The sequence below is a fragment of the Odontomachus brunneus genome, unplaced genomic scaffold (genome assembly GCF_010583005.1).
Source record: "Odontomachus brunneus isolate Ranch 3 - 2012 unplaced genomic scaffold, Obru_v1 Obru_scaffold_041, whole genome shotgun sequence".
NCBI lineage: Eukaryota > Metazoa > Arthropoda > Insecta > Hymenoptera > Formicidae > Odontomachus > Odontomachus brunneus.
The window spans coordinates 1,418,007-1,432,678 of NW_022639491.1; the positions used below are offsets into that span (position 1 = coordinate 1,418,007).

Genomic DNA, 14,672 nt, shown 5'->3' on the forward strand with positions numbered 1-14,672 from the left:
TATATATATATATATATATATATATATATATATATATATATACATATATATAGCGCTGATATGACCCCAAAGAGTGTTCAGCAGAACACAGCAATGTATCATTAAACCGTTTACAAAGCGCTGAGTTCTGCTGAACGTAGCCACTGGGTCTCTACATGTAGCAATCGGATTTCCAATCAGATTGATATAATCGCAGTGATATAAATTGTCTAGAGAGAAAGTTCCCTAAGCTAATCGAATTACTAAATCGTGTCCGTGAAGGACGGATCAGATTAGCGGATGCAGAGGAACGTTGCGTACATACTTACATCTCTTAAGAAATAAATATTAAGAAGTAAATAGAAAAGTATGTGCATTGTTAATTATAATAAAAATAACAATGTATGTACTTTTCTATTTATTTCTCAATATTCATTAGCGAATGTTGCGTAAATATCTACGCAACATTCGCGCAAGTTTCTCTTCATTCGCTGATCCGATTCGTGCCCTACGGACACAATTTAGTAATCCGATTAACCTAGGGAACTTTTTCTCTAGATAATTTATATCACTGTGATTAATCCGATTGTAAATCCGATTGCTACACGTAAACATCTCTTTATTCAATGGTGTATCCATCATAAGATAAAAAGAACAATATCATATGTCTCTCTTGAAACCGAACATTGGTCTGAGAAATTAAATATAATTTTTTTATTTTTTATATATTTAAGCGTTTCACAATATAAATTTAATTATTTAAATATTTAATTATTTTTATTTAATTATTTAAATATTTAATTATTTTTATTTAATTATTTAAATATTTAATTATTTTTATTTAATTATTTAAATGTCGAACTCTATACACAGTTTAGTCATATATAAAAATCTGTGCTTGCATGATGACTTTAAAATACAACTGCGACTAATAGACGATCTCTTAGAATTTTGAATGATGAGTTTGATGAAACTAATAAGATTGTATAATAGAGTCTTAGGAGCAGACGCTACAAATAACTGCTTGATTACAAGAAAGCAAAAGAGGCTACAAATAATTGCAAACCTAATTACAAGAAAACAAAAACTTCTTTAAGAAAAGATAACCATGGAAGAAACTCAAATATATGATTTTCAAGATCCATTTATTAATATGTTGAACGATGATTGCTTAAAACATATTTTTCAATTTTTACCAATTGTTGACAAAATCCGTATAGAAAGAGGTAAGAAATTCACAAATACAATTTACAGTTATTTCTATTGCCTCAGATAGATATATTTCTTTATATTATCTGCTTAATGATTATGCTTATACTATTATGATATATATATATATATATATATATATATATATATATATATATATTTATAATGTTGCACTATTTACTTAGAATACTTTCCAGTTGCATACACTGTGTTACACAAACCAGTTTATTGGTTGCGAATTATCTTACAAGATATTTTAGATAATATGTGACCAATAAACTGATTTTATGTACATGTGTGTCAAGTTGTGTTAAGCAAATGAAAAGCATCCTTACTATTTTTGTAGTGTGTAAACGTTGGAGAATATTAAGTTTAGATTCTTGGTATAAAATGAAGAAGATAGATACCTCATACCTATTACAAGGCTTTCCAAAACGTCATGGAACCACTGAATTTATACTGAAGAAAATAGAGAAAATGTTATCAAGATATGGCAAATTTATAATAGAACTACATCTGCCCAATTCAGTAACAACGTTGCAGAATCCATCTGATGTAGCTCCGTTTAACAGAAAACTATTCGAAATAGTCATGGAACATTGTTCTAATCTTACTAATATTAATGTTTCTATGATAACAATTGATAAAGAGAACAAACAATTATTTATGGGCAAAAAGATAACTAGGCTTACTTTGGAAAGATCTTACGGCTTAGATGAACATGAAACATTTTTCCAAGAATATCCACAGCTCAACTATTTACAAATATTTTTTCATAATGACTTTGGGGGTAAGTGTTTATCATACTTGCCAGTCCAGACAATGCGCACTCTTATAGTAAGATGTTGCTGGAATATTGATGATACTATATTTTCCATGGTAAGTCTTTCTTTTTAATTTTTTTTTTATAATTGGTTGATATAAATGTGTACATAACATTAATTATATTTCAACATAGGGATTGGCAAAGCTCGAAAATTTGGAACATCTTGAAATAAGTTGTACTACAATTGGTAGAAAAACTATGGAAACTATCACCAATTATTGCAAAAAGCTAAAAATATTACAAATTTACAAACAAGATATGTATCCATCAGATGCGGCTGCGTTACGATTTACAAACCTTATTAACTTGCAAACACTAAAAATGACACACTTTCCATTTTCACTTCTACATTTCACTGACATAGCAATAAACTGTCAACAGATTACTTCTCTAGATATTTCTGGTAAATTATCATACCGTGGTTGCTTTCCAACAAGAGATACAAGTCGACACAAACATCATTCTATCATTGGGCGCATTCAGTAGAAAAAGCGCTCAGTGAGCAATCAACGATTATTGGTTCTTGCTATTAGATCCCTAAATCTAGACCAATTACATTGACAAATTACTCAACTGTTGTGCAACTGTTGAGTCTGCTGAATGCAGCCATTGTTCCACATTTAGTGAGTAACAAAGATAAGATGCTACTTGTGTCGACTTGTCTCTTATTGGAAAGCAACCCATATACCGTTTACATTTTTATGCAGGATTCACGCCGCATCCGACGTCCGACGTACGACGTACGACGTCCGATATTCAATAAAAAAATAGTTTTCCAATGGAGAATTGAATTCTATATTGGAAAGCTGTTCTCCTATTGGATATTGGACGTCGTATATCGGACATCGAACGCAGTGTGAATCCTGCATTAGTGTTCTAAATATTTCAAACATATGATTTATCATCCGAGACGATTTTAGGTGGCTACTTTCTTGGCGATAATGCACTAGGAGCTATTGCAACATTACCAAAATTAGAATATTTAAACATTAGTTTTGTGCTTGGAATTACCGATTTTGGTTTGAAAAATCTAAAGAACCTAAAAGGATTGGAGTGTAGCGGATGTGGACATATAACAAACAATGGGATACACAAAATTCTTCATTTCTCACCTCAATTACAACTACTAGATCTTTCCTTTTGTAATAGGATTACAAACAATATTTACGAAGCTGCGAAAATAATTCATGATAATGAACCTAGTAAAATGGTACTAAAAATTTATGTTTTGGGAACACGAATTGTTTTAACAGATAAACATAAGGTGCATCCGACAATACAACTGATCAATGAGTGTTTCAATGAGTTCTATATTCCTCCTTGTCTTTCAGGTATGACCGGGAATTTCTATTCAATTAGCTAGTCTTATTAAAAATATTTGAGATATCTTGATTGTGTAGGGTTAAATTATTATCTGGTGTGCTTCAGGAATGCTTGCAGCAAAACATATATTTTTGAATTATTACAAAAAGCAATATAAGTCCTGTACGAATTGGAGAGAACAGATAAGAAAAAGAGAGGCCATCTTGGTAATTATCGGAGTCGCAACGAATTATTATTTGATAGACTTAGGGTGCTTTCTAGTTGCTTAACACATCTTGCCAACATATACACAAAACAAGTTTATATCACATATTATCTAAAATATCTTGTAAAATAATATGCAACCAATAAACTGGTTTTGTATAACACAGTATACACAACTGGAAAGCACCTTTACAAAAGAACTACGATTTTTAAAATTATGATCTGTATTCTCATTTTCAGATAATGTCAACGAGTAGTAATCCGTTTGATAGGTGTTGGTGTTGAAATAATTTGATTTATTCTGTTTGTTTAAATAAGATTTTTTGTTTTTGTTTTGCCACTGTCACGTCCGACTAATGCCCAATTTCTTCACCTCTGGTTAACTTTATCTCTTTGACTATATAACTATGGACTGCTAGCCGCTGGGTGTATATCAGTTGGACACGGGGCAATTGGACACAGTCCAATCACAAGTCGCTGTTCCAAGGAACCCTACAAATATCTCTAATCATACGGTGCTGTGATTGGCTGTGTCCAAATGCACCGTGTCCAAGTGCACCGCTCCCCTAGCCGCTAACTTGTGTTTGCAGCGAAACGTCTGTCAACATCTGTAGCGCCGCCAGGTCCAAACAACGGCTATTATGTAAACTATCACATACTTGTAATTTCTATTTTACCATGTGAAAGATATTTTGCGTGTGTATCCGTGATCATAAGTTTGAAGCAGTATTGACAGATGTTTTGCTGTAGACGTAAGTTAGCGGCTAGCACTCCATGGTTATATAGTCAAAGAGATAAAGTTAACCGGAGTTGAAGAAATTGGGTATTAGTCGGACGTGACAGTGGCAAAACAAAAGCAAAAAAATCTTATTCAAATGTAAATAAACAAAATAAATCAAATTATTTCAACACCAACACCTATCAAACAGATAACCACTTGTTGACATTATCTGAAAATAAGAATATAGATCGTAATTTTAAAAATCGTAGTTCTTTTGTAAGTTTTCAGTTCATTTGCGAATACAAATACAATACTACATGTATCATATAACTGAACTTAAAGACTAAAATGAAACGCTGAATGAAGACACAAGTGAAACTAATTTCACACAACAACATACATACCATAGTTACAATCATATTATTTGTGTATTGTATTATATTTGTAACTTAATGAGTTTATAAATATATTTACCAGCGTAATAGTTTTCATATTTTTCAATTGTCACTAAGGGGAAAAAAAATGTGAGAACTATTACATCGATGAGTATAAATATGACATCTTAGAGAGCACAAACTTCCAAGAGATGTTTAAAAAGACTATAAAGACGTCCAGAGAACACCTCTATGTTTTTAAGACATCACAAGAACATTTCTAAAATGTCCCTTGGAAATTAGTGCTATTATTACATGGTACTTTATAAAATTTAAAAAAATTCTACTGATTTAAAAAAATTCTACTGATTATAGTTACAATATATCCACCTAGAAGACGTGTATGAGATGTTAATGATTTCACCAAACATCTATGACAGCGATGGATGACAAGTAGATCTTTAATGGACTTCCATAATTCATCGATGATGGACATCCATATAACATGCATCGTGGATATCCACTGTATATCTACTATGAATGAATTATCAATAGATTTTCATTTTAATTTTTTTTGAATTTCAGTACGACTTCTATTGCATTATAGCTTTCCAAGTAGAACATAAGAATCAAAATGATATCAATTTGACATCATTTTGATCAAACATTGAACAAATTTATCAATTATCAGTAAAAAAATATTAAATTAATATCATTTTGACTATTGTAAAGATACACGTCGGCTGGAGGATTTGAAATTATGTAACCAACCGCCACGTAGTCAGAATCACCAGAGCTTTGTTCTTAATATTATACGTATTCCGTTAAATAAAGAGTTTTATACTTATACGACAATCATTTTTATTCTACACTTATACATATAGTTCATACAATCCCGACAAAGTCCAAACGTCCTCATTATTCGCGTGTAATGGTCGTGATACGATCGAAACTAACTAATCGAATAACCAATTCCGATACATTATCGATTCAATACAAATGCGCTTTAACAATTACTAATAACCGCGCTGGTCAACTACCCGGAATAAACGGACACGAATCCGAGTGTGAAGCGGTATACGCGCTCAAACTTTGAGAGAAGTAAAACGATCTTCTCTCAACGATTTCTATATCGTTCTAACACTTATACAAGACTCAATTCAGTTCTCTCCAATACTCTCGCAGAAATCAGGTAACAAGTCTCTCTGAATATCCGCGCACTTATATACATCGACGAGACGACGCTTCTCGTAACTTAACAGCGCTGACCAAGTATACATATAATCCGATAGATGATGAGAGTTGGTTAATTTCTTACACTATTATGTTTTACTTGGGCTATTCCTAACAATACAACAGATTATTATAATTAAAATATATATTAAATAGTGTGAACTTTTTAATTTTTATTGTAACATTAACATAAAATAAATTCCTCGCAGCACCGATATTATTTTAACATGAATTTTATGAAATTGTCATAAAAATGGTATCGTTTGATATCAAAAAGACATCACTTTTATATCATTTGATTTTATATTACGAGAAACACCGAAAATATAATTTCACATTTGTATATAAAAATATTGCTTAACTAAAATCTAATGCAAACATTAGAATTCTTATATAACAATATGTTAAAGTTATGTTGCTGTTATATTGTTGGTGTAACTTAACCAGTAAATAACATAATAACATAACAGTTTTATAACATAGTTACATCGCAGTTATAAAGAAAATTAAATAACTTCAATATTAATAACGTATAACAGCAGTTATATTACATGTTACTCCTGTGTTATATCACAGTTATGTTCTATGTTTGTTGGGTATCACCATGTAATACGCGGATATTAGAAGCGTTTACGTTGTTAACTCTGTTTTGCTCTATTGAGTTCCTTCTTTTGCCGTTGTTTGGTCCTGTCGGCGCTACAGATATTGACAGACGCTTAGAATCGCCGCTAGCAGTCCATGATTATATAGTCAATGCTCTATTCGCCAACCAATAAACGTATCCGAAAAGCTTGTCGTACGACACGTGAAATAGCACCCTTATGCAGGATTCTACCTTTTGGTTATTTGTAAAAAAAAAACACTTATTATTCTGGCAGGCTCAATCGGACATGACCGACAAATCAGCACTTTTCCAACGCGAACGACTTATCTCTTTAATTCGAATTAAGACTAATGAAAGATTCACATTGCGTCCGATTTCCGACGTACGACATCCGATATCCAATAAGAGAACAGCTTTCTAATAGAAAATTCAATTCTCCATTGGAAAGCTGTTCTCCTATTGGATATCGGACGTCGTACGTCGGACATCGGACGCGGTGTGAATCTTACATTAGTCTCAATTCGAATTAAAGAGAAAAGTCGTTACTTCACGTTGGAAAAGTACTGATTTGTCGGTCATGTCCAATTGAACCTGCAGGAATAAGTGTTTTTTTTTTTTACAAATAACGAAAAGGTAGAATCCAAGTTAGAAAAACACTTAAACACTAAAGAAGAAAACGGATGCTAGATGTATAATTTGTCAATATTGTTTGAGTTTATATCGTGTATGACTTGTAACGTCAAACGTGTCGTCAAATTCACGTCGATATAACTGATTGAATTGAGTGGAACTCTCAAGGATCGTTTTACCCGTCTATCTTTCACGATGGATGTCAAATCCAAGAATGGAATGTGGGGAATAATTGTGAAGGATCTCTTGAGTATCAGCAAGCGGCATGAGGAAATATCAAAGCGCCTTGAAGAGAATGTTATGGATCAAAAAGAATATTTGCAAGCATTGTTCAATCAATTATTACTACCATCGTCTGTCCCGATTGTCACAAAAACCCCAAAGATTTCAAGGAAAAAAGTATTAGAACGTATTGAGACTATACCAGAAGATGAAGTATTAGAACAGAAAAATGTAGAAGATATTGTTCAAACTTTTCCCGAAAAAGAAAAAGATTCAGACAAAGTAGTCCGTAGAACAAGAAGAATAGCATCTCTGAAAGCAGTGGATAATATCACAAAGCAAATACAAGATTTGCACAATACAAGACCAGCAAAATTCAATAATGAAAATGTTAGTTTCTCAGTAAAGAAAGTAAGTAGTAATATTTATTTTTCTACACTGTATGATATCACTTGTGTATGATTATTTATATCTAATATATTTTATAAATCTTAGGGAAAGAGAGAGAGTAAGCTCAAGAGGAAAAAATCTGCGCAAAACAGTTCTGATGAAGATGAAAATAAGGTACGTTCTAAGTATAGCAAAGTAGAGGTAGATAAAGAAAACAAGGAAGAACCAGAAAAGAGAATAATAAGAAAAATGACTGAACAACCTCTTCAGTCTAATAAGGAGATAATTGAAAAGACCAAGGAGCAAAATTCATCTGAGAAATTGCCATGTTTCTCCAAATCGGAATCTGAAGAATGTCAGGAGAAAGAAGTAAAGAAAGAGAGTGATGCAATTATTTCTCCTACCACAGATGTCATTGAAGAATCTATATACGAAGATGCAATTGGAAAACCAACTCCAATTATGAATTCAACTCTAAAATATAGTTCTGTTATGACTGAGAAAATGTTGAATGCCACAGTAGTATTAGAGTCTTTACCACCACAGAGAATATTAAATCAAACAGTTGTGATCCAAAAGGAGTCGAGTCAATTGAATAGTAGAGAAAACAGCAAAGGAAGTTTGAAGAAAGCACAGCAAGACAGTACACGATTGATTAAAGAATCTGTGGGACAAAACATATATAATGGGTTAATTACAGATGACGAGTCATCACCTGAATTAAAGAAATCAAAGAAACAAATTACCAAGAAGCAGAAGAAACACATACTATCGGTCTCCGAGGATGACGAAGTTCCTAACACTCCTGTGAAGAATGTAAAAGAGAATTTTAAAGATCCAATTACACCCTTGGTTAAGCTCTCGCAAATCAAAACTATGTACAAATCGAATGCATTGTTCAGTCCTTACGTGAAAGAGTCTGTGAAGAAAAGGGTCGAGGCGTTTGAGCAACAAGTGGTGACGCAGAGCCCAAAGTCTGTCGACGTGAATGAGCCTACGAGAATAACCAGAACAAAAACTCGTGCTATGGCTGCCGCGGAGGCCGCAACAGAAACGAAAAATACGGATAAAAATTATACACAGATATTAGCTCGTAAGTCGCTCGCGAAAGCTAAGAAGATAGCTTGCTTTGCAGAGAAGCAGAAGAAAGACAATGAAGAATCCAAAGAGGTAAAAGCATTTGTGTATGAAAAATTATATTTCATAATTATTGTAAGAGTTTGATATTTTCTATTGATTATGTTTCTTCCTTTGTTTCGTCCTCGTTGATACTCTCTAATAATGAATCAGTCTTTCTTTTCAGAACAAGGAGCAAATGCCAGAGCGAATCAATAAACTGACTAAATATGACAGGCTGAATGCAATGCCACAATTAAAAACAACACCTCTGAACAAACCGAAACTCGTAACTCCAATGTCTGCAACTCGTCTTCAAACTCCGTCAAGCACACAAAATCTTGTGAATGTGAGAATCATTTTTTATTTCATTCTTTTGAGTGTTGATCTGAAAACGTCTACTTAACGTATATTTTGATTTTAGCATGGAAAAGCTTTAACCGCCTCGCGCGCGAATATCGTGATTACCATGGAGTCATTTGTACAAGTTCCAAAGACTGCCAGTAAAAACAACTCTGCTGACAAATTAGAAGATAAAAGACGACACGAGGAAGATGCGATGAAGAAGAGAAAGGAAGCCTTGAAATTACTGACGGAGGAAAAGAGAAGGTACGGGCATATAGTAATTACTAAAAAAAATAGAGTTGATACTGAAATTATAATATAGCTTTCAAAGGGTTTTTTTTTAATTATTTACAAATGATTATTATACAAATTTTATATATGCATTTTACATATCAGAAAGCGAGAAGAGAAGGAATTGAAGAACAAGTTAGCCAGAGAAGCTAAGGAGAAGCAGGAATTAGAGAAACGGCAAAAGGCAGAGAAAGAAAGAGAAGAGAGGGCGAAGCTGGCTCAGCTGATGCAGGAAAAGCAGCGCGAGGAAATGGAAAAGAAGCGCCTTGCACAATTGCAGCGAACGCAGGAGAAGGAGGAACGTCGAAAATTAGAAGAGCATCAGAGATTACAGAAATTGTTAGAACAAGAGGAGGCGGAACGTTTGCTCGCCGAGCAAAAGCGTCGAGAACAGGAGGCCGAGAGACGTAAAGAAATGGAAGTGAGAGTCCAGCAACAGGCTGAAGCGATAAGATTGAAGAATATGGCGCAAACGGCTCAAGTTAAAGTAAGTCTACATATAATGTCGTTTATAATACACATGTAGAATCATAATGTCTACAGAGAAATTTTTATATAAACTATTGCTAATTTAAGTAAATTGGTTCTTACCGATATATATTTATGTTATCATATTCAATCTTTTTTTTACAGCACAAACAAGCTGGTAATAAGCAACAAGGGACTACGAATTATGTGTTAGACAGCGAACCTGACGATGACGAATCGGACGATGAGAATAGACCGAAACACGAAATACCACATTGGGCACAGAGTAGGTATCTTTTTTCAAAGAATTTTCTTAGCTCTTGGTAAAATAGGAACATATTTCATGAAAATTGACATATAATTTTTAATAAAAATCTTTATTTCCAAATGTTTCTCAAAAGAAAGTATATATATACAGTATAATATTGTAATATAATTGTACATTTGAAAAATCGTTAAATCACTCGAAATTTTTCAGCACATGTACGCAAGGTGCAACTGGCAATGCAACGGCACATTCCAAATGAAATAGTGTACAAATTCTTCGACACTCGTAAGTGCACGCCGGATTTGACCGAGCTATTTCAAGGTATAGATCGAAATCGATTGAAGCGTACCTCCAGTGCAATCTGGAAAACGCCGCCGCGTTTTTCCATGATGGAAGGCGAATAGGATTCTCGAATCGAAGCGCAAATATTACGAATTTAATATCGTAGGAGATAATTGATCGTGATGTTGTGTCATAACGATTTTACTATATCAGACGATCGAACGTATTGTATGCATATGAAAATGTGAGGGCGCATTGTTCATTGCTACAAATGTTCACACAACAATATATGTAACGTGCGTTTTGTTCGACGATATTTAGTGTTCGCTACTTCTTTATATATAAATATTATATCTTTGCTAAAAGGAGATTAAAGACTTTTGTAGTACGCAATTGGTTAATCGGTATTAGAGAGTCATTATGTCGAGGTTTTAATGCAACTACTGCACGTTTTTAATGCTCGTGTTTTAATGCACGACTACTACTAATTCAAATAAATTAGTACTCAATTATTTCACATTATTTATATATTTATATTAAGATATATATATTATTGGTTCATCATTTTGTCGACTTATTGAAGACTCAACGTTGCGACGAAGTAACTTTCGTAGATATGTCTTTGTTGCGGTTGAACGCATTCACGATGGCTTCAATGCTCTTCTTAAATACACTTACTAAAGTCGAGATTACCGTAATGTATTAGAACATCTTGTACGAGATCCTTCCAGTGATTCAGAATAAAAATCAATACGTAAAATCTATTTTCTGTCCGAGCAAGAATATTCTTTGCGCCTCCATAGATGTTAAAGGATAAGTCGATAAATGCGTATAAACCGGTATCTGCAAATACATAAAATTACTAAGCTTAAGTTGACTTGATATAATATATCATGTGCACTCTCATGTTTTTCTTACATAAGGTAAAGTATTATCCAATTTTAGATATTCTCTGTACGTTTTATCACGAGCTTGCGATTCGTAGTAAACCTCCAGAATTAAAGGATCCAACGCCTTGCCGTACAGCAATTGTCGCTCCTCTTCTAGAATTTCTTTCAAAACCTCGATGTCTTCTGTCTCGATTTTGTATCTGTCTCATGCCGCCGTAAGGTACCTTCGTAAGGCCGTAAGAGTACATGTTTGTATTGGGAGTGTGAATAAGTTCTCGCCGTTTTTTGTGAAAATAAATCCTTTATTTTAAAAAAATAATAAAAAAACAAGTCAATTAAAGTATTGCCCATCGCTGGAGACTACTTTTTCCTATCTTTCTGGCAGCATTTGAATTCCACGTCGAAAAAACGACACTTCTTTTGCGGCTATCCACGAATCGATCCATTTTTTCGTTTCTTTATACGAAGTGAAGTGCTGCTCAGCCAGGCCGTTAGTCATCGATCGAAATAAATAGTAATCAGAAGGCGCAATGTCTGGAGAGTACGGCGGGTGGGGTAGGACTTCCCATTTCAGCGTTTCCAGGTATGTTTTGACCGGTGACGCGACATGCGGCCGAGCGTTATCACGCAGCAAAATCACCTTATCGTGTCTTTGCTCATATTGCAGCCGTTTTTCTTTCAATGCTCGGCTCAAACGCATCAATTGTCGTTGATAGAGATCTCCTGTGATGGTTTGGTTGGGTTAGAGCAGCTCGTAATACCCTACCCCAAGCTGATCCTACCAAATGCAGAGCATGAGCTTGGAACCGTGGATATTCCGTTTTGGCGTTGATGCTACTGCTTCGCCGGGCTTAACCCACGATTTTTTACGCTTGGGATTACTGTAGTATATCCACTTTTCATCACCAGTCACAATACGATGTAAGAAACCTTTCCTTTTTTGTCGTTGAAGCAGCTGTTCACACGTGACAAGACGCCGTTCGACGTCTCTCGGCTTCAGTTCGTATGGCACCCAAGATCCTTCCTTTTGTATCATTCCTAATGCTGTCAGACGTTTCGAAACTGTTGTTCGATCAACTCCTAATTGATTTTGCAACATCGGATTGCGTCTGACATAGATCTTCAGCAAGTAATGTTTCCAATTCTTCGTCTTGAAACTTTTTTGGTGCACCACTGCGTTCTCTATCTTGAACATCAAAATCACCATTTTTAAATCGGTTAAACCAATCTCTGCATGTTCTTTTCGACAGAGCACGATCACCATAGGTTTCTACAAGAATTCTGTGTGCTTCAGCTGCAGATTTCTTCTGAATAAAGTAGTGCAGTAAAATTCCCCGCAAAAACGGTTTATTTGGCACGAAATTTGACATGTTTTACGCTACGAAAAGAAAATGTTCTTTATAGGTTAATGGAAAGACACGCACTGATTTTAAACATAGGTTATAGAACTTCAATATAGATGCGTCATCATCTTGAATTATACACACAAAATTTTTATACCGCCATCTGATGGTGAAACGGCGAGAACTTATTCACACTCCCAATAAAAAGTAGTATTTATTTTTTTATACTGTATGATATCATTTGTGTATGATTATTTATATCTAATATATTTTATAAATCTTAGAGAAAGAGAAAAAGTAAGCTCAAGAGAAAAAAATCTGCGCAAAACAGTTCTGATAAAGATGAAAATAAGGTACCTTCTAAGTATAGTAAAGTGGAGGTAGATAAGGAAAATAAGGAAGAACCAGAAAAGAGAATAATAAGAAGTTTTCGTCGTCATTTCGACGTGGTCATTTCCAAATGGTCCACTCACGATCTTTCAAAATTTAGGGTTAAACGGATAAAAAATTATCGTAGATATTTACGATAATTCGAAAAAACATGTTTCCGACAAAAGTTATTTTTCTTCGACGTAGCGTCATTATAGGGGATTCCCTTTAAAGAAAACGAAGGTTACCCCATTTTCGCCGAATTCAGCGCCATCTATCAGAAATAGAAAAAAAAGTTCAGACAAAAGTTACGTGTTTTTGGATGTAGCATCCGAATCTGTAATAAAAAGTAGGGATTCCTATTTAAGATTTCAAAGTTACCTCCCGCCCCATCCCCAGGGGGGCGGGAGATGAATAATTTTTGTGGGATTGAATTGCGCCCTCAAACTATTGAGGGTTTATTTGAAATATTTTTGTCGTACAATGCTTATTTTTCGAGATATTTAGCAGTGTCAAGTTAAAAAAAAATACCCTGTATATATATATATATATATGTACAAAAAATGAAATATAAATTTCTTTTTCTTCTTTTTTTGCATTGATCTCTTATAGAAATATCATACTAAGAAATACTGAAAAATTATTAGTGATTAAATATTACCAGTAATTCAGTAATTTTTTGGCCAGTACTTAATTTCTGGTGAATACTGATAATAAAATCACTGTTAAATATTGATAGTAATCAAATACTGAGAATTATTATGCGAAGGTGAAAAATGAGAAAATCATAATGTTTAGAAAAATATACTTATATATTCCTAATTTCCTCATTTCTCATAAACTACTAGATATCGAAGGTTGTCAATACATTCCAAACTTTCGTGAATCCTTCTGCGATAATTTCAATCTTAAGCGATATACCCTTATAGAAATATCATACTAAGAATCATTGATAATTACTTATTTTCAGTATTAAAAATACTGGATAATAAGTAATTATCAATGATTCTTAGTATGATATTTCTATAAGGGTACAACTGGCACCATCCATGTCTTAACTCCGTTAAAGTTGCTTAACCTGACGATAAAGCGGCACGCGGCGATTTCCAATGACTCCAACGATATTCTTACGATTAATGCATATATAATATATCCTTATAGTGTTCACACTACATTATAACATACCTAGCAAACACCAAATAATAGTTACATAATTTTTACTTGTTGTTTATTGGATAATTTGTTGATAGATATTGAAACAATGCAACATTCGATATGCGATGAATATTGATGTAATGTAGTGAACCAGTGATAATTACTTTTACATTTTTAACAAAATGTTATAATGATTAAACCAACAAAAAAAATTAAAAAATCCAAGAAAATCCAAATTAAACAAATCGAATTACTAATTTTTGAGAGAAAGTTTTAAAAAATATGATTTAAAATAATAGTGTTGTTTCATCAAATGACATCCCTTATAGAAATATCATACTAAGAATCATTGATAATTACTTATTTTCAGTATTAAAAATACTGGATAATAAGTAATTATCAATGATTCTTAGTATGATATTTCTATAAG

The 14,672-nt window shown here is 33.4% G+C and overlaps 2 protein-coding genes and 1 long non-coding RNA gene across 4 annotated transcripts in view; 2 read left to right on the forward strand and 1 right to left on the reverse strand.

Annotated features, from left to right (window-relative positions):
• The first annotated feature begins 1,051 nt into the window (after positions 1-1,051).
• LOC116844433 (F-box/LRR-repeat protein 16-like) lies at positions 1,052-5,485 on the forward strand. Its single transcript, XM_032815937.1, has 6 exons — positions 1,052-1,205; positions 1,535-2,067; positions 2,147-2,417; positions 2,935-3,345; positions 3,443-3,543; positions 5,012-5,485. The coding sequence occupies exons 1-6, from the start codon at positions 1,088-1,090 to the stop codon at positions 5,084-5,086; spliced, it is 1,509 nt and encodes a 502-aa protein (XP_032671828.1). The 5' UTR covers positions 1,052-1,087; the 3' UTR covers positions 5,087-5,485.
• Positions 5,486-7,009: 1,524 nt separating this feature from the next.
• The window catches only part of LOC116844334 (golgin subfamily A member 6-like protein 1), a 15,251-nt gene continuing 7,588 nt past the window's right edge, over positions 7,010-14,672 (forward strand). The window contains exons 1-7 of one of the 2 annotated variants that reach the window (XR_004378065.1): positions 7,010-7,736; positions 7,821-8,885; positions 9,019-9,180; positions 9,256-9,440; positions 9,573-9,954; positions 10,101-10,221; positions 10,414-10,913. Coding sequence is in view for 1 of the 2 variants with exons in the window: in XM_032815738.1 (XP_032671629.1) it covers positions 7,299-7,736; positions 7,821-8,885; positions 9,019-9,180; positions 9,256-9,440; positions 9,573-9,954; positions 10,101-10,221; positions 10,414-10,607 (2,547 nt within the window). In the remaining variant the exon portion in view is untranslated. Of the gene's footprint in view, positions 7,737-7,820; positions 8,886-9,018; positions 9,181-9,255; positions 9,441-9,572; positions 9,955-10,100; positions 10,222-10,413; positions 11,250-14,672 lie in introns of those variants that run through there. The other variant, XM_032815738.1, reaches the window with a different exon arrangement.
• On the reverse strand, positions 10,294-11,758 carry LOC116844343. The gene is made up of 2 exons (XR_004378067.1): positions 11,404-11,758; positions 10,294-11,328 (listed from the first exon to the last, which is right to left on the reverse strand). It is a non-coding gene; the product is annotated as an uncharacterized LOC116844343 (long non-coding RNA).

Bases quoted from the DNA above. Each gene is read 5' to 3' on its own strand.
- LOC116844433 (XM_032815937.1), top strand. From the start codon at position 1,088: ATGGAAGAAACTCAAATATATGATTTTCAAGATCCATTTATTAATATG. The intron at 2,068-2,146 runs GTAAGTCTTTCT...ATTTCAACATAG, and splicing joins ATGATACTATATTTTCCATG to GGATTGGCAAAGCTCGAAAA. The intron at 3,346-3,442 runs GTATGACCGGGA...GGTGTGCTTCAG, and splicing joins TATTCCTCCTTGTCTTTCAG to GAATGCTTGCAGCAAAACAT.